This window comes from Pipistrellus hanaki (genome assembly GCF_964339955.1).
Source record: "Pipistrellus hanaki genome assembly, chromosome: 5".
NCBI classification, from domain to species: Eukaryota; Metazoa; Chordata; class Mammalia; order Chiroptera; family Vespertilionidae; genus Pipistrellus; species Pipistrellus hanaki.
This window is the reverse complement of record NC_140507.1, coordinates 19,573,156-19,596,330: the sequence shown is the minus strand read 5'-3', so window position 1 is coordinate 19,596,330 and position 23,175 is coordinate 19,573,156. Positions and strand designations below refer to the sequence as shown.

Sequence of the window (23,175 nt, the reverse complement as noted above, 5' to 3'; positions counted from 1 at the left end):
TTGTGTCTTAGGGGACGCGAGCCACCTGATCCATGGGACCCAAGAGAGTCAGTCACTTTACAGGTGGCAAACTGGGGCCCTAGAGAGGTGAGCTGGTCTAGAAAAACCTCATCATGCCTTGTTTCTGTTTATCCCTGCCTACTTCAGTGTAGGATATAGGCCATCTTTTAGTAAGAACTCATGGAATAATACAAACAATGCTAAAGAATCCTTGCCAAGGGAAGTATCATTATAATCAGACAGGCAAGGCCAGGGGACAAGCGAATGGGAGATCTGATGTTCATTGGGTGGGTTGCTTTGGCCAAGAGGGCCCTCAGAAAAACTGTGCCAAAGCTGGGACTGGAAGCCAGAACGCCGGGCACTGTGGCAGCGCTCTCTGCCCAGTGAGCCCCTGGACCTTAGAGGGGAATGGAGAAGTGAGCCTGCCCAGGCACTGGTTTTTAACCTGGGATCACTGACCCCTTAGAAGTCTGGTGCCCTCTCCACAGAGGGATTCACCCATAACTTTGCACACAATTTCAGATTTGACATGAAGCATTCTTACTGTCAGGAATAGCTAAAAGCTGTCACCCAGCTGCAGTTTCAGAACAGTTTATCTTCTCTTTTAAGGCTGGTTACAGAGTATCTGCTGGAGCCCAGACAGTGTCCTGGTGTGACCAGCTGTGTAATCTTGGACATATAGTTGATCCTCCCCAAGGCCTAGTTTTCTTTGTAAAATGGAGATAAGATTGTCCACTTTATATTTCAGGCCACTGACAGACTTAAGAATGAATGCAGAGTACTGAGCACATAGTAAGTGCCCTAAGCCCCGTGAATCACTGCTGTGCCATTTGGAAAGGGTGACAACCTGGAGAAAATTGGTGTGTATCCAAAATAAAATAAACTTTAAAAGGTTATAAACCCGAGAATATAAAGTCAAGCTTATTATGACTTACAAATGGCGGCACATACCTTGGTGGTAGTCATCTAAGTTAGAGTGCACTTATTTAGGATAATGCAGTAGACTTAATATTTGACCCGAGGTCAAATGCTAAAAGTAGAAACAACAAGACATTAAGAAGAGAGAAAGCAAACCAAACCAAACCAAACAAACAAAAAACCCATGACACTACCAGACATTCTAGCAAACACTGTTTATTGACCCTCTTTGACTGGGTCGGCGCTTATAATTTTTAAATGAGAGGAAAGAGGAAGACATAGGTGGGAACCTAGGTAATATCCAGTCCTGCCTGGCAATGGAGGTTCAGCTGAGTTCCTGCCAGGATACTGGAGTTGCTGGCAGTTGGCTCACATCCCTTTTGGGTCAGCTGCTTGCTATGGAAAACAGTGCTTTGGTTGATTCTCCTCCTGATCAAATAAATGGCTTTTTATTTAACTAATGGGAGGAGGGAATCTTTGGATGCTGCAACTGAAGCAAAATGGCATTTGTTAACCGTGATTTTCCAAAATCTATAGCTTGTTTATTGACAAGCTTAAGAATTAAAACATCTTCGGATCCAAAATTGTGGGGACAGGGCCTCGGGCAGGCCTATCTATAAAAAGAACTGCTTTTACTAAATACAGGGTTGTGTTTTTTTCCTACCATTTTAGGCCTTATAATTATAGCCAGGGAAAGATGGCGTAGGGCAAATAGCTAGGGATAAGAATGTGCATGACTAATCAGTGCTCCCGGTGATTCCTATACACCTTTGGTCACATGTGTTGGGCAGTGAGGATTAGTAGTAGGATACTATTCTTTTAAATTTCTGTAGTCTTTGTCTAGTTATATAATGAGTGAGAGCCTCTTTTGTAATTTTAACAAACAAGTAAACAAACCATCCATGATGTCTAGTGAAGATGTGTGGGTAGCAAAAAAGCACTAGAAAAGATGCTCAAGATCATGAATCATTGGAGAAACACACAATAACTTTATAATGAGATATCACTTCATACCTATTAGATATGGCTAAAATGAAAAAGACTGACTACACCAAGTGTTAATGAGGTTGTGAAAGAACTGGAACTCATATACTGTTGGTGGGAATGTAAAATGGCACCACCACTTTATTTTTATTTTATTTATATTTTTAAAATATATTTTATTGATTTTTTACAGAGAGGAAGGGAGAGAGATAGAGAGCTAGAAACGTCGATGAGAGAGAAACATCGACCAGCTGCCTCCTGCACACCCCCCACCGGGGATGTGCCCGCAACCAAAGTACATGCCCTTGACCGGAATTGAACCCAGGACTTCTCAGTCCACAGACCGACGCTTTACCGCTGAGCCAAACCGGTTTCAGCGGCACCACCACTTTAAAAAGTTTTATATTTTCATCCTGGTTGGTGTTGCTCAATTGGTTGGAGTGTCATCCGGGTTGCAAGTTTGATCCCCAATCGGGACATGTAGGGGAGGCAACTGATTGATGTTTCTTTCTCACATTGGTGTTTCTCTTTCTCCCTCTGCTTTCTTCTCTCTCTAAAATCAATAAAAACTATCCTCAGGTGAAGTATATAAAAAAAGTTTTACATTTTCTTAAAAATATGAATATGCACATATCATGTGACACAGACATTCCATTCCTAGGTCCAGCTTTATTGTAATAGACAAATGGGAAGTGACCAGTGGATAAACACACTGTGGTATAGCCATATAATGAATACTACTCAGCAGTAAAAAGTAATGAACTATTGATACATCCTACAAAATGGATGAGGATGAACTTAAATATAATTTTTTTGAAAGAAGCCAGATCAAAAAAATAAGAGAGTATATGCTGTACAATTCCATATATATAAAATTGACTTCAAACTTTTGGTGGCTTTCAAGAGTTGTGTGTATGCCTATGGATGAAGACAGTGGTGGGGGATAAGGGCATGGGGTGGGGTGGGGAATCAGGTGGAGGGGAGCTATGGGGGGAAAAAAAGAGGAACACCTATAATAATCTGAACAATAAAGATTTATTATATTTAAAAAAAGTTGTGTGTATGATCATATTAGTCTTACTCCACTTATAATAGTGTCATTGGCTATTTGATCATTATTCTGCCAAATGTTTATCCATTTTGGTCATTTATTAATTCAACTAGTTTAGCACCTACTATGTGCTAAAGCTATAGTAGTCACTAGGTCTACAATATGTTGATGAATAAAAGAGACATGACCCCTGGCCTTGTGACCTTAAACTCTACTGAATTAACTAGTAAAACAAGTAAAATAAGAAAAGTAACTATTGAGGGGAAGGAGTGGTTCTTTGGAAGGGGGATGAGAGGGAGGACTTGTCTGGGTTTCCAGCAGGGAAGTAAAGCAAGCAATTCCATGCTTTTGAATGACCACTCCACTCTTGGGCTGTGCATTCAGTCAGGAGAAAGGTGATAGAGGTTTAGATTCAGGTGGTCTTAGAGATGGAAAGCACTAAGGGATATCCTTAATAAGACAGGGCAGATCACACAGGTTGGTACTGATCAATGCTCTTTGAATTTGGTAGTTTTTATCCATTAGTTTACATTACTGTCCCTGCCTTCAGCCTTCTTTTCCTTAGTCCTTATTTGTAAGGGTGTCAGGAGAGACTGACATCAACATCTTGCTGAACCAGTTTCACTAGCTTACAGCATTCCTTTGATCTACTGATCTAGTTAACTTTCCGTCAAGAAATCAGGATAGCTTAGCATGACCTGTTTTTGTTTTTGTTGTTGCTGTTAGCTCTGCTGGCTCCAAGGGCTCTGTTTCCTTTTCCAAGGGTTGACAGACCATCTGTTTTAATCAGGTGGCCCAAACTCAACTCAGCATGGATTACATCAAAACAGGGTGGGGGTGAAAATATTAAAAAGCCGAAAAGGAATCAGATTTCATCATGGCTGGCCTGAGGAATGCCATCAGGGCTCAGGCTCATGTCCCTCTATCTCTCAGCTCCATCACTTTGGTGTCAGCTGTGTTCTCCATCAGGCTCTGGTGTGTCGTTCTTCTCATTTATTATCATGATGACCTGTTCTCACCATCTGCTTCAACATGACCAGTCAAGTGTCTTTAGACAGCTTCTTTATTCATCTGATCCATGGTAATGCAATGGTTTCCAATTTAACAATAATAGCAAAAGCAACAGATACTATTATTGAGAGCTTACAACATCCCGGGCACTCTGTTAGACACTTTAATTATAAGAAAGGTTATATAATTTTCCTGGGAAAGCCAGCCAATTGATTGCAGAATCCAAATTTGAAATCAGGGTTTCAGGCTCCAGGGTTTGGGCTCCGAATCTTCATAGTGCCTCCTACCATCACTCGTTCGGGCCAAGAGGGAAGCAGAGCCATCAAATGTGTGCCCATTTCTTACTTTTTCTGAACATGAGCCCTAAAATGTAGTTGGCAGTCCTAGTAGGGGCAGAGCTTTAGAAGTTCTTATCATTTTCTATATTCTAGCTCCTCTGAGTGTGTGAGTTCTGAAAGCTATCTGTAGGGGACCCTGCCCTCTGAGGAGTGTTTATATCTTTATAAACCAGTCTCATGAACCAGGATCCCCATGTGGCCACTCTTGTTTCTTCCCTTTGTTCTTCAGCGGGGTCTTGGCTATCATGATGCTTGCACTTTATTTTTGACAGCCTTCCCTAACCCCTAGAGCCTCAACCCGGGGGTTTTACTTCCTTTATTTCCTCTTAAATGTTTAAATTGACCTACCTCTAAAACTTGAGGTAAGAGGATGGGTGTTCAACTTTCTTTACCATGACATTTTACTTTCTAAAAGAACTTCACTTCTCCATATAGAAATGAAAGTCAGAATCCAGTTAGGAGTATTAATTTCCCCTGTTACTTCCTTCGTCTTGAAAAAGGGATGAAATAATCAGGACATCCATCCTATTTATTTAGTTCCTCTTCTTCCAGAGGAGTGAAACATGGAACAAATAGCCAGATAATTCAGCATGGTTACACCTTTAAGGATTTATTGTAAAGTCATTTTTATCTTGATCTTTGTATCCTCAGAGTCTAGGAGAATGCTTGGCACCAAGCAGCTGCTCCAAATATTTGTTGTGAATGTCCAAATTCTTCTGTGCCAGTGTGGACAAAGGAGAAGAGAGAGGAGGAGGGGGTTAACTGGTTTGTTTTTGTTTTTAAATATATTTCATTGATTTTTTTTTTTTACAGAGAGGAAGGGAGAGGGATAGAGAGTTAGAAACATCGATGAGAGAGAAACATCGAACAGCTGTCTCCTGCACACTCCCTACTGGGGATGTGCCCGCAACCAAAGTACATGCCCTTGACCGGAATCGAACCTGGGACCCTACGCTCTATCCACTGAGCTAAACCGGTTAGGACTAGTTAACTGTTTTATCATCCTCTCTTAGAGTCAATAGCAGTTGCTGCCAGACCGATTTTAGTTCCTGTTTGGCTCTCACAGGGCATCAAGGCGATCTCAGGATGGGGCGTGGACTGGACTGTAGGGAAAGCCATATTTCCCTGAGTGTTCTCTAAGGCAAGCCTCCCTACTACGCCCACCAGGAAAAGGAACAAGGGCATCCAGCCTGCTCTCCCGGGCTTTTAAGCTGCATTTATCCTGAGAATGTTGCAAAGATAGTGGATCACTTAAGCTATAGACGATTCTGTTTATTTTTAATTCTTTTGAAACAGTTTTAGATCAACATGAAGTTGTAAGGCTGGTACAGTGAGGTTCTGTGTCCTCTTCTGCAGCTTCCTCTAATGGTTACAACTTAAATATCGCACAATATCAAAACCAGGAAATTGGTGTACTATTATATATATGTGATGATGGTTCTATTTTATTACGTGTGTAATAGAGCTGGCTTTCTATCATCACAAAGTCCATTCTGGTGCTGTGTTTTAATAGAACAGTTACCTGCCCTTCACCCTCATCCCTAACCAGATGGCCACTACGCTGTTCTCTTTCTCTATAATTTTGTATATTACATGTATGGAGTCACACAATATGTAGCTGTTTCAGACTGATTTGTTTCAGGCAGCAGGATCACCCTCAAGAGCCACCCACATTGTTGCTGTGTATCAATGGTTCACTTTACTTCTGAGTATTCACTGATATTGGATTTATCACATTAAAAAAAAACACCACTCACCTATTATATGTACCTATAAAAGCATTTCACTGTTTCTAGTTCTTGGCCACACCGGCCAGGGTGGCTGTACCATTTCACATTCTTACCAACAACCTACGAGAGAGCCAGTTTCTCCATATCCTTGCCAGCAGAGAATATTTTTTTGGTAACAGCTTTATTGCAATTTAATTCATCCATTTAAAGTGTACAAATTAGTGGTTTTGAGAGTAGGCACTGAGTTGTGCACCATCACTGTAACAGATGTAGAATGTTTTTATCACCCCCCAAAAAAACCCTGCACCCAGTAGCCACCATGCCTTAAGCCCCTATCCCTTCTGCATGAGAACCACTGATCTAACGTCTGTTTTTAAAAAACAAAATAAAACATTTCTAGAAGATGTCTGGACTAGGAAAGTCTATAAAACAGATAGTTGCTATGGAGAGCTTTTGCCAGACCTGCTTGAAGGTCTAGATTGCAATTAACTAACTGCAGATTAATGCTATTTTTAATATTTAGAAGTTCCCTATAAAGTATTATGTATGGTTTTTGTTTATGTAGCAACAGTTATGAAGAGTGGGATCTGAGAAGTTCTCCTGAAATCCTATGGGGATCTTTCTAGAGAAGCTGGGCACGGGGTGGTGAATGGCAGTGATTCCGGCCAGGGACAGCTCAGCAGACCACAGGTGGTGATCAGAAGCTGGAATAGATCTGTGTAGCAACAGATGTGTTCCAGGACCTTTCTAGGCCCTTTGCCTTCTGAACAGCTGTCCTCAAACACTCAGTTTATGGCACAGAACAGAAACTTCTGCTACTAATGCATCCAAAAGGACCGTTTGTGCATGCAAACATGAGGCATAGAGGAGGACACAAGATGAATTGGTGCTCATCTTATCTCTAAGAGCTTAGTGTCTAGCCAGGAAGATGAGGCGTAGCCTTAAATAACCCAAGTACAAGGCTGAATGGGATGCATGCCACTTTAAATATTAGGAAAGATTTTTAACTATCAAGACAAGAACAAAGAACAGTAAACAAATGCCTATGATCTTCCCACCTAGTTTTGTTTAATTTTAACATTTTGCCATATTTACTTTAGTTTTTAAAAACGAATAAAACACCTTAGATGTTCAGCAATAAAAAGGAACTATTGATACACCTAACAACTTACAGGAATCTCCAGGGAATTGTGCTGATTTAATACAGTCAGTCCCAAAGGCTCCATACTGTGTGGTTCATATATACATACTGTATGGTTACATACATTCTTTTTTTTTTTTTTTTTTTTTTTTTGGTACAGAGAGGAAGGGAGAGAGATAGAGAGCTAGAAACATCGATGAGAGAGAGTCATCGATCAGCTGCCTCTTGCACACCCCCTACTGGGGATATGCCCGCAACCAAGGTACATGCCCTTGACCGGAATCGAACCCGGGTCCCCTCAGTACCCAAGCCGACGCTCTATCCATTGAGCCAAACCGGTTTCGGCGGGTTACATACATTCTTGAAATGCAGAAATGGAGAACAGATCCTGGTTGTCAGGGGTAAAGGATGGCGTGGGGCTGGTGCCAAGGGTGAAAGGCAACATTAAGGATCTTTGTGATGGAACTGGACTGTATTTTGACCATCAATGTCAACCTCCTGGTGTGATATTATCTTTTTAAAATAGTGTATTGTTTTTTAAGTACAATTGACATACAATATTATATTAGCTTCATGTATGCAATAGTGATCAGACATTTATATAACTTACGAAGTGATCACTCTGATAAGTCTAATACCCATCTGACTCCATACATAGTTATGACAATATTATTGACTATATTCCTGTACTTTACATCCCTGTGACTGTTTTTATAGCTGGCAGTTTGCATGTCTTAATCTCTTATTTTCAGCCAGACCCTTGGCCCCCTTCCCATCTGGCAACTTGCAAAATGTTCTCTGTGTCTTTGTTTGTTTCTGTTTGTTTATTTATGCATTTATTTTTTACATAAAAATGAAATTATATATGGCATTTATCGTTTTCTGTCTGATTTCCTTCCACTTAACATAATACCCTCTAGACCCATGCATGTTGTCACAGATGGCGAGATTTCATTCTTTTCTTTGGCTGAGTAATATTTTATTGTGTGTATGTACCACATCTATCAATGGACACTTGGGTGGCTTCCATATCTTGGCTATTGTAAATAATGCTTCAATGAACATAGGGATGCATATGTCTTTTCAAATCAGTGTTTTGGGTTTCTTCAGATAATTCAGGATAGTAGTAACTTCTGGAAAAGGTGACAGAGGAATGGGATTAGGAGGAGTATCAAAGGGGATTTAATGTTAGCTGAGGCTTTAAAAAAAAAAAACTTTTAATTTTGGAATACTTATAGACTCATATGTTGATGTAAGAAATAATACAGAGGTTCCATGTACCCTTCAACCAATTTTTCCATCTACAGTATCATTAACATTTTATTTTTGTATTTTGCCAATTTGATGGAGTGAAATGTTTCATTGTGGTTTTAATTATTCATATTTATCTAGTTATTAGTGAATTGAGCATATTTTCAACGGTGTATTAGCCATTTAAATTTTTTCTTTTGTTTATTATTTGTTCTTACCTGTATTAATCAGGGTTTAATTGGAGAGAACACAAGCCATTTATTTTCAGCCAGAAAGGGGTTTACCGGGGGGCATTACATGTTTACCAAATTAGTGAGGAGATGGAGGAGCAGGCCACAGAGTGGGCCTCTGAGCAATACTACAGGAATGAATCTCTGAGCAATACTACAGGAAGGGCCTGTGTGGGTCGGGGAATGGTGTTTTTTTTTGTTTTTGTTTTTGTTTTGTTTTTTAGATCCACCATTTCACCAGAGTCCTTGGGAACCCCAGTTCTGTGAAGGGGATTGTCTCCTGATCCTGCCTGGGCACTACTGCCTGAATCCCTAGTTCACTGAGCTCGGCAATGCCCTCTGCCCTGCCCACTCCAGCCACTGGGACAGCTGCACAGCTCAGCTGCTCCTGCCCTGCTGATTTCCTTTACTCTCTTGCAAGCAGTGCCATATAGCAAAAAGGAAGCTTGTTATAGCTGATCTAGCATTTTGATATTTTGTGGTAGGGAGGGTTTTCAGGCCATCTTGTCGATTACCATTTGTGTTTTTTAAACTTGGAGATAAAGAAGGTACATCCAGCTGGGAAGATAGGAAAGGCCTCAGAGAAGGTGAATGTTGGAGGATATAGACAGGAGGATATAGGCAGGTGCAAAAGCAGAGGAGGCCAGAAGCGACCATGCATGTATGGAGAAATGCATGTAACTTTTCGCTGGAGTGGTCTAGGAAGGGGAAAATGAGGTTGGAGCGGGACCCTGAGCCACAGGAGACATCTCATAGCAGGGACTACTGTAATTACAAGCTTGCTTTCAGGAAATTTTAACTGGAACCTTGTCCAGGATGAATGGGTGTTGGGGGCAGCAGGTGGGAGAGGGGTTTGGATATAGGAAGCTGATCTTGGAGGCTGTGGAAATAGCCCAGATAACATGTAATATGGCCTGCATGGGGAAGACAGGAGTCAAGAGAAGAGGGAACCACTTGGAGTATGGGTGGGGTTGAGAGAGAGAGAGAGAGAGAGAGAAAGAGAGAGAGAGAGAGACTGACTCAGCTGAACCAGATACAGAAATCTGGGTCAAGAGCTGGGGCAAAAAAATAGAAGAAAAGCCAGACAAGCACATTGTCCTTGGCCATGAATTTAAAATGTCAACCATGTCCTGAGTAGTGTTCTACCTTTTAAGGTTGTTCAGATACCTCCCACAAATGCTAACACACAGTTCATCTTGACTCTGTGCACAGCTGAAGATGTTTCCTGGCTGCTGGGTGAATAGTTAGCTTTGGATTAGAGACAGCATGTCCCAGGAGAGCTCCTGGAAATGAGTTGGCATGTGCTTGTCTTCCCCAGAACCTGCTGGCATGGCCGATCGTGGGGCCGATGAGCCATCCTCCAGGACAGAGAGTCCGGATGGAGAAAGCAGGGTCTCTGAGGACAGGTGGTCAGTCCACCAGAGGCTGGCCATCAGGGAGCTCATTGACACCGAGGTCTCCTACTTGCACATGCTCCGGCTCTGCGCCTTGGACATTAGGAGCCGCCTGAAGCAGGTACTTGGGCAAAACCACACACAGCCTGTCTTTCTGGAGGCAAAATGGGTCCTCGGTTCTCACAGTGGCTCCTGGAACACGCTTGGTGGACGGAAAGTCATGGTGTATGTGAAGTCCTTTACTTCCATTTATTGGCCATGGAACGTTCAGCAAGGCCTGGAGCCTTAGTGTGTTCATCTGCTGAATGGGGAGAGGGATAATCACCTCAGAGATTAAGTGAGCTAATGGGTAAAATAGCCCTTCATCAGTTTAGAGCAGATTGCTTAAACCGACCTACATTCTCATTGTCTCATTTGGGGGATGGTGGGAGGGAGAGGTTATTACTATGCTAGCTTTCTATTTTAGTACTCATTTTTTAAAATTTATTTAAAAAAATATATTTTATTGATTTTTAAGAGAGAGGAAGAGAGAGGGACAGAGAGTTAGAAATATCAATGAGAGAGAATCATCGATCAGCTGCCTCTTGCACACTCCCCACTGGGGATGTGCCAGCAACCAAGGTACATGCCCTTGACCAGAATCGAACCTGGGACCTTTCAGTCTGCAGGCCGATGCTCTATCCACTGAGCCAAACAAGTCTGGGCATTAGTACTCATTTTTATGCCTTTTTCTCCCTGAATGCAGAAATAATACAAGCTTTCTCTATAAAACTTCAAGAATTCCCTAACATGTAAACTCCTTGAGAAGAAAGACCACTTAGTTTAATATATCTCAGTTCTTTTAAAAAAAATATTTTTATTGATTTCAGAGAAGGAAGGGAAAAGGAGAGATAGAAACATCAGTGATGAGAGAGAATCATTGATTGGCTGACTCCTGCCTACTGGGGCTTGAGCCTGCAATGGGGCATGTGCCCTTGACTGGAATAGAATCCGGGATCCTTCAGTCTGTAGGCCGACGCTCTATCCACTGAGTCAAACCAGCTAGGGCAATATATCCCAGCTCTTGACATATAAATAATGGGCTACAATTAGTGTTTTTTAAATGAATGAAATACTAACATAGGTAATGTAGAAGGTGAAAATTCTCTCCTATTTTACTCTCCAGAAATTAAGATTTTTTTTTTCTGTAGCTATAAAACAAACAAGAATAGATTATTACTTATTTGAAAAAAAAATAAGATTGTACTCTAGGTATTTTTCCACAGGTCATTTTTCCCACTTTGTTATGCATTCAGGACATCTCTTTCTACATATCTATCTCCTGTGTATGTCCCTGCACATAAATATAGGATATCCCCCCAAAATGTATATATACTTTAATAACTGAGAGCTCAACTTTTAAAATGAAATGTATTTGAATAAACACTGCCTTTATAATTATTCAAAGTGTGTATACATATTTTTGGGGCACCCTGTAGATGTCCAGAATCCTTTTTTTTTTTTTTTTAAATTCTCACCTGAGGATATTTTTTCCATTGATTTTCAGAGAGTGGAAGGGAGAGAGGAGGAGGGAGAGAGAGAAACATCGATGTGAGAGAGATCAAGACATCGATTGGTTGCCTCCCCACAAGTGCCCCACTGGGAATTGAATCCGAGACCATTTGGTCTGAGAGTCGATGCTCCAACCATTGAGCCAATTTGGCCAGGGCCCAGCATCCTTTATAACAGTGGTATAGCCTAGTTAATAGGGGCTGGAGTTCAGAACACATCTCAAGGTCACTATGGAGGTGTCATGTATATCAGAACTGGAAAGAAATCCAATTTTCCACCCTTTTATGACAGATGGGGAAACTGAGGGAAGAAAAATGATAGTTGGCAGCAGACTTAGGGTAAAACCCCAGCTTAGCTTTCCTTCCATGCGGAGTGCCCTTTCCTCTCTTGTAGAATAATGGAAATAACCTAATTTACAAAATTGCAAAGTCCTTGCAAACATTCCACTGGGGCAATCTTCCCAAGAGTGATGGGACCCTGGGGGCGTGAGTGTTCTGGACTCTTCCCCAAAGCCTACAAATCAAATCCCTCCACTAACCTCCCAGCAACCTCCCATGACTTCCTTGTTCCCTCCAGCTGCCACAGGGAGATCTGGATGTCTTGTTCTCAAACATCGATGACATCATCAAGGTGAACAGCAGATTTCTTCAGGATCTGCAGGGGACAGACGCCATGGAGGAGAAACAAGTGCAGCTCATTGGTAAGCAAAAGTCAGGGCAGCTGTCAGCCTTAGGTTCCTGTGGAGTTGTCCTCAGCGTGGGGTCATTGCTGAATGGTGTCCAGAGTTTCAGGGAAATGCAGCTCAATGGGAGTCTGGGTTTGGAACCCTTGAAACCTAGCATGTCAGAGCTGGCAGGACCCTCAAATAATATCTAGTCCAATCCACCAGGTTACACAACTGGAAAAGGGCTGACTGGAAATCTGGCCCTACTTCTCCCTGAGCCCGAAACCCATCCATGCCCGTCATTTCCTGGGCTGTGCTATCGTATGTCTGTGCTACATAGCGTGCTTAGTGCCTTAGTGGTTGTATTTGGCACACCCAGTCCCTGAAAGACATAACATGAGCATGTTTTGTCAACTGTAAAGCACCTTACAAATATGAGTCTTATCAATACTATTGCTCTAATTATAGCTACCATTTGTTAAGCACTCACAGTGCATTAGCCTGAACTCGGCATCATTCTGTCACCCAGTCCTTCTGGCAAAATGATGGGAGTAAAATGAAACAAATGGAAACTCAGGAAGATGAGGTAACTTGCCCAAGGCGAGAAAATGGAGTAAGCTGGCAGTTGTCTTCCTCACTACCTCCCTGTCCCAAGCAAGGACCACACAGACATGCCTTTGTGAACTTCTTGTTGCTTTTCCACTCTCAGGTAACTTGTTCCTGGAATTCCAAGAGGAATTGGAGCGAGTCTATAAGGTCTACTGTGCCAACTATGACCAGGCCTTGCTGCTGGTGGAGTCGTACCGAAGGGAGCCAGAGCTGCAGCGGGAGATCCAGGCCATCATCGAGGCAGTGGTGTGAGTAGTATGACAAGTAAGAATTTGCATGGACCCCAAGGTCAGGGACCATTGAGGTCTCACCTCCATTTGGTGCTGCTCACACAGCTTTAGGAGTGTCTCAGCAAGGGCTATGCTGGGCTATGTTACAGAACCAAACAACTCCCAACTCCCAATGGCTTCAGACAACAAAGGTTTATGCCTTCCTTTTTCTCCTTGCAGAGTGACTTGGGCTCTGCACTATCCTCCAAGCTGACAGTAGCCACAGGTCAGAATTTTGTCACTAATTGTGGCATAGGAAAAAGGAACTCTGGAGGGTTTAATGCTGGTAACTGAATGCTCCAGCTTAGAAATGATATCCATCACTTCTCATTATTCATGGGCCAGAACTAATCCCATAGCTTTATCCAACTACTAGGAGGCCAGGATGTGCTGTTCTGCCATGTGTCTAGGAGTGGAGAAGCATAGACGTTTGGTGAACACCCTTTTTGACTAGCATAGGAAAGGCAGTGAGGTCGGGGGGAACCACATGCTCTCAGCAACAGTGTTAGGAGGCAGGCCTGTAACACCTGGGGAGGCCTCTCTACAGATGGCTGAAGTTCTGCCCCATGGAAAAGGCTCAGAACTGCCCTGGTGGCATCACAGCCAGAGCTGACACCAGTGGGTGGAAGCTGCAGGTAGATATATGTAGAGAACAATTTTCTAAATTGAAATTTTGGATGGGTAACATAGTCACATGGTTCAAAAATCTTTAAAACATTCAAATTTATACAGTAAAAATGATCTTCCCAATCTTCCTCCTTTATCCACTCAATTACAACTCCAATCTCCAAGGTTAAGGTAACCACTTAAAACATTGTAATGGATCTTTGCATAATTCCTTTATTCATATACTAGCAAATTCAAATATATATATATATATAATAGCTGCATTGAGTTCTTTTCCAGGGCAGGTTTATGGTTTATTTAACCATTATCCTATTGGTAGATATTTGAGTTGTTACCAAATTTTTACTGTCATAAATATAGTTGCTGAAAAACTTCTAATTTTCTCACATGAGTTGATATTTATGTGGGTAGATTACTAAAGTAAGACTGATGGAACAAAGGGTTTGTACATTTCATGTACTGCCAAACTGCAATCCAAAGAGATCTCACCAATTGATACTCCTACCAAGAGGGACTATTTTCTCCCATTCCCCTAGTTCTGGGTATTATCTTGTCATTTTTGTTGCCTTCTGAAAGGCTGCATACAAATTTTTCTCCCAATTACCTTAGGAAAGCCTTATAGGCTGCCGTTACTCTGCGGTGACAGGGTTACTTGACAATTGCAGAGAAGAGATGTAGTCATCTCTTTGAGGACCCCCTGCCGTCTGATTCGTGAGGTGACAGTTGTCCTCATGAACAGTTGGCTTTTTCCTATGGAAAGTAAAGCCAGAGGACAAATTTTGCCAAAATCTGGCAATTGCTTCCACCTCCCTTGCCCATGGTCAGCCAAGCACTAGGAAACCTTTGGTGAGAGCAGATGGTCGGCGTAGGTGTGTCCTGAAGGTTTGATCCTACTGTCCACTCCCTGCAAGGGAGTGGGGGGGTTCCCACCTGCTCGCTTATATTTAGCCTCATGGCTGAGCTTTCCTGGCCATTTAGTCTGGAGCTTCTTCCTTAGGAAAAAGAGCAAGAGGCTAAGGTCTCATAGAAAGGGCGGCCAGAGAATGGTCATGAGCAGCACTTGTGAGTCTTCATGGAGGAGGCATGCTTGGACATTGAAGTTTGGAACCCTCTTGAGTTTCTCGAAAGCCAGGGCTGAGGGCTACGGGTCATGGTCAAGGAAAAACTCCTGGAGATAACCTGGATGTCCCAGGTGCCGTTGACTTGGGCACTTTTTCTGCAAATACCAGCCATCATCAAAAGGGGATTGGAAAGAGAGACATCCGGTCATGAACCAGGCTCCCAAAGGGACCTTAGCACTATTAGCTCCTGTACTTTATTTTTTACTTTTTCTGATGACAAATTTCAAACATATAGAAAAATAGAAGAATTTAATGAACACTCACATACCCACTACCTGAAATGAACCAGTGTTAATCTTTTGCTGTCTGCTTCATCTATTTTTATGCTAAACTATTTAAAAGAAAATACAGATGTTATGATTTTTCCCTTACATATTTAAAATGCATCGCTAAACATTAAGCTCCTATAATTTTAAAGGCTTTTCTTTTGTGAAGTAGCAGAATCATTTTTATTAAATGGCATATCATGTGGATTCCCAATATAGAGAGTTGTGCTTGGGACATTTCCAAGTGGAGATATTAAATAGGCCATGGGAATCTGGAACTCCAGGCAGAAGTTAAAAATGAAGATCTGAGTTTTGGATGTGTTTAAAGCCATAGGGCTAAATGAAGTCAGTAAGAGAGTGGGTGAAGCGGGATGAGAGGAGGCCCCAGAGCACCCCAGCCTGGGAGAGAGGCCAGCAGAGTTGGCCAAGAGAGCGGTCTATGGATTAGGAGATGGACAGAGGGAGTGTCTGAGGCCTAATCAAAGTGTTTCTTTCTTCCTTCCTTCCTTCCTTTCTTTTTCTTTCTTCCTTTCTTTCTTTCTTTCTTTCTTTCTTTCTTTCTTTCTTTCTTTCTAAAAAAAATATATTTTATTGATTTTTTACAGAGAGGAAGGGAGAGAGAGAGAGAGAGAGCTAGAAACATCGGAGAGAGAAATATTGATCAGCCGCCTCTTGCACACCCCCTACTGGGGATGTGCCTGCAACCAAGGTACATACATGCCCTTGACAGGAATCGAACCTGGGATCCTTCAGTCTGCAGGCTGATGTTCTATCCATTGAGCCAAACCGGTTTCGGCCAAATCAAAGTGTTTTGGTAAAGAGGGAGCGGCCATCTGTGCTTGCTGTTGGGTGAATGAATAAGCTGAGGGTAGAAAGCTGATCATTGGCTTTGGTGCAGATGGGGAACCAAGGTTCATAAAGGGGATAAAATGAAAACCAGCAGCATCCATCTAACTTCTGGACCTCACACATTACAGATGAGGAAACAGCCACAGAAGGAGGTGACTTGTCTGAGATCCCTCAGTGAGTTCAATGGCAGGCCCCCTGATGCCCCCAAGGGTGGGCTTTACCTACCTAATACCAGCCTTCTCCCTCAGGCCACAAGCTGGACCCTCAGGCCTCAGCTTCTTACTGGTCATCCCTCTGCAGAGGATTACCAAGTACCCACTGCTGCTGCAGAAAATTCTGGAGAACACACTTCCCGATGCCAGTGCCTATTCTGTCCTCCAGAGGGCTACCTCTGCCCTCCAGGACGTGAACACCAACATCAACGAGTACAAGAGGCGCAAGGAAGTGGGTAAGATCTTGGGGAATTTAGAGGGTACATCAGTGAGCATACTTCCTGTTATAAAAAGCTCATAGCAGATTGGCTTCCTCAGTGAAGGGCAGGTAGTAGCTCATGTAACCACAAGTCCAGAGGTAAGTGGCCTTCGGGTAGGGTTTGATCAGGTTGCTGGATCAGTTTCCCTATAATTCTCTTGTCTCTGTTCTTTACTGAGTGTCACCTTCATCTTCAGATAGCCTCCCTCATAGCACTACATGGCTGTTGCTATTTCAAGGCACACATCTGGCCGAAACTGGTTTGGCTCAGTGGATAGAGCGTCAGCCTGCGGACTGAAGGTCCCAGGTTCGATTCTGGTCAAGGGCATGTACCTTGGTTGCAGGCACATCCCCAGTAGGGGGTGTGCAAGAGGCAGCTGATTGATGAATCTCTCTCATTGATAATTCTAACTCTCTCTTCTCTCTGTAAAAAATCAATAAAATATATTAAAAAAAAAAAAAGACACACATCTGCATACCACACCCCCCAAGATAAGACAGGGCCTTCTTCTTCTTAGCCATAAAAATTAAACTGGAGCTTCACTCTGATAGAACCCACTTGGGGTCATGTGCTCACCCTGAACCAATCACTATGGTTAGGGGAATGCCAAGAGCTAATTGGCTTAGTTCTTTGAGCCAATCACTGTCACCAGGGGGATGGGATTATATGGATTGGTTTATAGCACTTAGCACCCACCCCTTGAACTAAAGTGGGAGCAGTTCCATCCAAACCACATGGCTGCTATACTGTGGAGGAGAAATGATGGGGTGGGGGGTGGGGGGTTAGGGAGGCAAAGGGCTGTGTACATACCTAGGCCGGGAAGGGGGATAAGTGGGGTTCTGCCTCTCAGATTTTTTTTTTTGATGACTTAACATTTATTTTCTCATAGTTCCAGAGGCTGGAAGTCTAAGATCAAAGTGCTCTCAGGGCTGGTTTTTGGTGAGAGCTCTCTTCCTGGTTGTAGAGACCACCTTCTCTCTGTGTCCTCACATGGCTTTTTTCCTGCCTCTCAGATTGTTAAAACAGAAAGGTTTGGGGGGGGGGGGGGATAAAGCAATGTCCTAAGGAGAGAGAAACTCATTTGCACAACTGAGACAGTATAATAATTTAGCTAAGGCTTAATACTAAGGGCTAACTAGGACATGTTTTTCATTTATTATCTTGTTTGATCCTCGAGGCTGGCACTGCTAGTCTTATATCACAGTTGGGTAAACTGGAAGCATTAGTCATTTGCTCCAGGTCACAGAGCTGATAAGGGACAGAGCCAGGTTTAAAACTCAGGCTTGGGGTCTGGCAATCAGCAGGAAGTTCTGAGCCAGGAGTAGGAAACTATGGGCCCAGTTTGGCCAGACTAACCGTGACTGAGGGACCTCAGGCAAATCACCTCTCACTTGGCTTCTTCTTTAGAAAGTACAATAGATTTAGACCTATCATCTTAGGTGATCCTCCCAGCAATCCCACGAGCTGGCTGACCTCATTTACAGATAAGGAAACTGAGACTTGAGAGGGGCGAATTATCCAAGTCAAGCAGGCTGCTCAGCCGGGGCTCACACCTCAGAGTGAGGGCTCAGCCTGTCTGTGTTCCCTGACTCACAAGCTTTTCATGGGTGTGACCCTGACTTTGAGAAGAGGGCCCAGTCAGGTGCCTAGCCAGCTGTGCTGGATGCTTGCTTTCCTGCCTCTGCCTCTGTCCCCACGCCCTCCCTCTCTGTTGGTGCAGCTTCCAAGTACAACAAAGTGGAGCATCTCACCCTCGGGGAGCGGCTGGCCCGCATCAACACGCACACCCTCTCCAAGAAGACCACCCGGCTGAGCCAGCTGCTGAAGCAGGAGGCGGGGCTCGTGTTGAGGGTGAGCATGGGCAGGAGGAAGGGTCGCATCTCAAGGGACAAGCGACACTGTGCAGGGCGTGCACGGGTCAGGGTGCTTAGACCGCTTTCAGAGTTAGGAAACTGAGGCTAAGGGAGAGAATGACTTCCCAGCATTGATAGCCAGGTACAGGCAGAGTTGGCACCCTACTTGATTCTGTGGAGCCTGGGGGAGGGTTTCTCCACTGCACCTTGTACTGCTTTCTCTCTGGGTCCCCTTTACACAGGTAGCAGAGCTAATCTCTGGGTCTGGGCATGGAACCAGCTTTGATTGATGGGTGCCAATAGCAGCTCAGGCTGATTAAGTACTTACAGTGAACCAGGCACTACTTGGTCCATACAATGAAGTTGGTGTTCCTATCTCCCCCCGCCCCCCCCCCCCCTATTTTGCAGATGAGAGGCTCAGAGAGGGTAAAACACCTGCCCATGGTCACACAGCTTGGAAGCAGGGGAACCAGGACTCATATGCTTGTGTATTTGATTCTGTGGTCTGAAAACAAAACCACTAAGTTGCACTCCCTGCCTCTAACTGTCCCACTCAGCTTTGGGGCAGATCTGAGGAAAGGTGGTCCCCAGTGAAAACTTGAGGATGCAGGTATATGGTGCACGCTGCCCCCTTGTGGATTTTCATGGCTCTCACAAGAATAACTTGACTCTCAGACAGAAGACAAGGAATTTGATGACTTGGAAGAGAGGTTCCACTGGGTGTCGCTGTGTGTGACTGAGCTGAAGAACAATGTGGCAGCTTACATGGACAATCTGGAGGTGAGCATCCTGCAGTTAATAATGGGAGGGGCTGGGTTGGGATCCCTGGACAGAAGGCGTGCAGGGCCCATTGACAAGCTGGCAAAGGTACCAGCTGCAGGAACCAAATGGAAGAGGTCTTCCCTCGGCTGCAGGCCAGAAGCGGGCCCAGGGGCAGGCACTCCTCAGCCGACAGGCCATAGACAGGGGCAGCTTCTGAGCCCACTGAGCTGTCAGGGGTTGGGGTTCCAACTAGGCAGGATAAAAAGTCACTGGGGTGAGAGCTCTCAGAAGAACCCTGTCAGACTAGCACCCAGAGCAGGGGCGAGGGGCCAGGTAGGTAACATTACTGAGTGAAGTGTCCGTGTATACAAAGCCTAATGTCTGTTTATGAGGACTTTTTGGTAATTAAGTCAATATGTAATAATGTTTGGAATTTGAATGACTGACTGAACAAATGAATGAATACATTTTAAAGGGGCATTTATTACTTGGCTCAGGGGAGTGGCTGCTGTGAGCCCTGGTCAGCCAGTTCTGATTGTAAGGAAAAAAAAGAAAACTGGAAATTCAGACTTTTAGGTGAAATCTCACAATGTGCCCATGGGAATAGCTCATGAAATGAAAATGTAAGTGTTGTTCAGGCCCGAGGAAATATATTTCTATAAACTGAATCCAGCCCACAGGAACAGCAGCTGGCATTCCTGCCCATCCGGCATGTTATTTTCCTTGCGCCCAAATCCCCTGCTCATTCCTGTCACCGATGTTGACTCATTCCATCTCCTGTGTCCCTCTTACGTGGCTTTGCTCTCAGGCATGTCCATGTGCGCAAACCCAGCTTTGGTCACACGACAATGGGCTATTTAGATAATGGGACTTGGGGTGGCATTCCGGAAGTACGTACCAGGAGGGGGGTGGTCGTGTCACACTCCTCTGTGGACACATCTCCCTGCTTGTTCCTGCTTCATCCTGGCCCCCCTGAGGAAGGATCCGATCAGCACAGGGAGAAGCAAGGGAAACACTCAAGGCCCGAGGGAGAGAGGCCAGAGGCACAGGAGAGGCCTGTCTGGCTTTGTGGGGGAGGGCCATGTTTGGAGGCTCTCGGGCTGCGTTTTCCCGGAGGCAGGACTTATGGGACAGACCCAGGGTTACATGGAATCCCACAGGGACAGAGTGGTTCTCTCTGTTCCTCCTCTGAGTCCAGGAAAAGCCACCCTGGCTGGCATGCTGCTAACACGGCAGAGGCAGTTTTGGGCTCGGAGCCTGCAGCCGTCAGTGACATCCAGGCAGACTTAATAATTTTGTTTCACAGCAGTTATTCTTCCATGACTATTTATGGCAGTTATTACTGGTTTTCCCTTTAGGGTAGTGTCCTAAGGTGTTTGTTTTTTTAAATGCTTTGTTTCAAGGAGGAATGCTTAGTTGATTTAAAGAAAAGTGTTAATATAAAAAAAAAAGTGTGGAATATAGACATGGCAAAAAAAAAAAAAAAATCCTAAGGGAGGTGTGCAGATGTGTGAATTTGGGAAGCGCTGGAATAGGGAGAAAGATGTCAGCTTAGTCTCTCTCTCTCGTTTTTAAAAAAATATATATATTTTTATTGATTTCAGAGAGGAAGGGAAAGGGAAAGTGAGATAGAAACATCAATGATGAGAGAGAATAATCTATCAGCTGCCTCCTGCATGCCCCTACGGGGGATCGATCCTCCAACCCAGACATGTGCTCTGCCTGGTGATTGAACTGTGACCTCTTGGTTCTTGGTCGATGCTCACCCACTGAGCCATGCCAGCTGGGCTCAGCTTAGTCTAGGAGGAACTGTCTAATCAACTAAGTTTTCCAAGGACAGAACAGGGTGTGCTTCCCTGTCACAGGGGAGGTGCAGACGGCCTGGACAGCCTCTTCAGAGTCCGGTGGAGGGGATGCAGGTGTGAGATGTCCGTGACGGGTCATGATTTTCTGTCTCTCATTTGTTCTGGCCCAGGCTTTCCTCCGCTTCCGGCCGCAGCAATATGACCTGGACATGCCCACGGGGCCTGTGGGGCAGTATTGCAACCTGGCAAGAGACCTTCAGCTCCAGGCCTTCCCTGAGTTTGTGAGTGGAATTTCTCCCTTCCTCTTTCTTTTTTGGGGAGGTGACAGAACCTATAAGGGTAATATTTAGATGTCAGGTCCTTCACACATTGTCACATCCATAACTACCCTGGGTAGTCAGCAAGGCAGAGATTATTTTTAGTGTGTTTAACGATAAAAATAGCCCCAGCTAATGTTTACTGAGCCTACTGTCTGCCAGGCACTGAGCTAAGCCCTTCGCATTCTTCACCTCATTTAATCCTCACAATACTGTTTTCGGGCTTAGGGGTAGATACTATTAATAGCCCCATTCTGCAAATGACAACTGAGGCTCGGAAGGGCTGGCCACCCACGTTATTCTGATGGTCGGTGACAAGCTTGGATCTGAGCCTCAAAGTCTGTGATTTTGACCACCCCTCTATACAAAATCTTTTTCAATATCCAAGCATAGTAACGATATTAAGAAGTGACATATTAGCCCTAGCTGATTTGGCTCAGTGGATAGAGCATCAGCCTGCGGACTGAAAGGTCTCAGGTTCAGTTCCAATCAAGGGCACATGCCTGGGTTTCAGGCTTGATCCCCAGTAGTAGGTGTGCAGGAGATAGTCAATCAATGATTCTCTCTCGTCATTGATGTCTCTCTCTCTCTCTCTCTCTCTCTCTCTCTCTCTCTCTCTCTCTCTCATCAATAAAAATATATTTTTTAAGAAAAGAAGTGACATATTAAATACCTATTCTATTCCAGGCTCGCTGCTAACCTCATTACCAGCACTGTTCCTATTTTTCAGATGGGCACTCTGAGACTCAGACAGGTTAGATAGCGTGCTAGAGGCCACAGCTAGTCAGTGGGGGGAGGGCTGGAACCAACGCCTGCCTACCTTCAAAGCTCCCTTTTCCCGGTGCCCACCCGCTGCCACCTCCTTCCTGGATTCCCAAGCTCCCCTCTCCCACAGAAGCAGCGGCTGGAAGACCTGGTGTGGCAGCCACTGTGCAGCCTGGCCAAAGCACTGGCCGGTCCTCAGAACCTGATCAAGAAACGTCTGGACAAACTTCTGGACTTTGAGCGGCTAGAAGAGAAGCTGCTGGAGGAGGGCAGCGTGACCTACGAGGAGGAGGCGGCCCGGCACACGTACCAGGCTCTCAATTCCCTGCTGGTGGCTGAGCTCCCACAATTTAACCAGCTGGCCATGCGGTGGCTGGGCCAGATCCTGGGCACATTCATGGCTCTCCAGAGGGACCTTGCAAAGCAAGTGTTGCAGAGGGCAGAGAGCAGCTCGGCCCAGGTGAGGACTCCAGGACTGTGGCACCTCTGGGGAATGGCCAGGCAAGGCCACGCAGCCCCTTCAGCCGTCTTTTGCAGGAGCCAGGAGGGAGGTTGGGCCTTCCAAACAGGCCATCAGGTGCTGAGGAGGAGGCCGTGGGGACCTTCCGGATTTCTCTCATGCCTGTTCTCCTTTCATTAGTAGAGTCAGATCATAAAAGCAAGGATGGGACAGGAACTCCAGGCCATTTCCAGGCTCTGGAACTCAGAAGCAGAGAAGCTCTGCTGGGAGACTAGCACTTCCAGAACCTGCCTCCTGGGGTGATGGATAAAGCTGTTTCTCCTCTTTGAGGGGGGCTGAGACTGTAGGCTTTTCTTCCTTTTGGTCCTCACAGCATTTAGTATAGAGTTCTCTCTCAGATGCTCGTTTTGAATTGAATTAGGCCTGAACCAACAGCAGGAAGAAACCTTTATCTTTTTTCTTAAAGGCAGAGGGGAAATCTGATTAGATGATATTTTCATTCTCCTCTCGCCCTCTAGGGTTTTCTCCAGACCCTATTGTATTCAAAGTCCAGCTAGGATGTGCTGGACTGGGGAGTGTTACAGATGTGGGTAGGGGAGTTCAACTTTATAAAAGCAGAAAGAGGGCACGTCTTGGTGGGTCCGTAGACTGTTGGGGCCTTTCCATGACTGATGGACTCATCCTTGGAGCCTGGAAAAGACCTGCGTGGTAGACCCTCAGTCCGTCTGCATCCTGGG

The 23,175-nt window shown here is 44.6% G+C and overlaps 1 protein-coding gene across 4 annotated transcripts in view; it reads left to right on the top strand.

The window, feature by feature from the left end:
• Nucleotides 1-23,175, top strand: part of ARHGEF37 (Rho guanine nucleotide exchange factor 37) — a 31,358-nt gene that overhangs the window by 524 nt on the left and 7,659 nt on the right. For 2 of the 4 annotated variants that reach the window (XM_084884218.1, XM_084884216.1), the window contains exons 2-9: nucleotides 9,973-10,169; nucleotides 12,176-12,299; nucleotides 12,973-13,120; nucleotides 16,253-16,452; nucleotides 18,197-18,327; nucleotides 19,005-19,109; nucleotides 21,067-21,177; nucleotides 22,109-22,438. In XM_084884218.1, coding sequence (XP_084740344.1) covers nucleotides 9,984-10,169; nucleotides 12,176-12,299; nucleotides 12,973-13,120; nucleotides 16,253-16,452; nucleotides 18,197-18,327; nucleotides 19,005-19,109; nucleotides 21,067-21,177; nucleotides 22,109-22,438 — 1,335 coding nt within the window. In that variant the 5' untranslated portion in view covers nucleotides 9,973-9,983. The remainder of the gene's footprint in view (nucleotides 1-9,972; nucleotides 10,170-12,175; nucleotides 12,300-12,972; nucleotides 13,121-16,252; nucleotides 16,453-18,196; nucleotides 18,328-19,004; nucleotides 19,110-21,066; nucleotides 21,178-22,108; nucleotides 22,439-23,175) is intronic. The other 2 variants (XM_084884219.1, XM_084884217.1) reach the window with 1 other exon arrangement.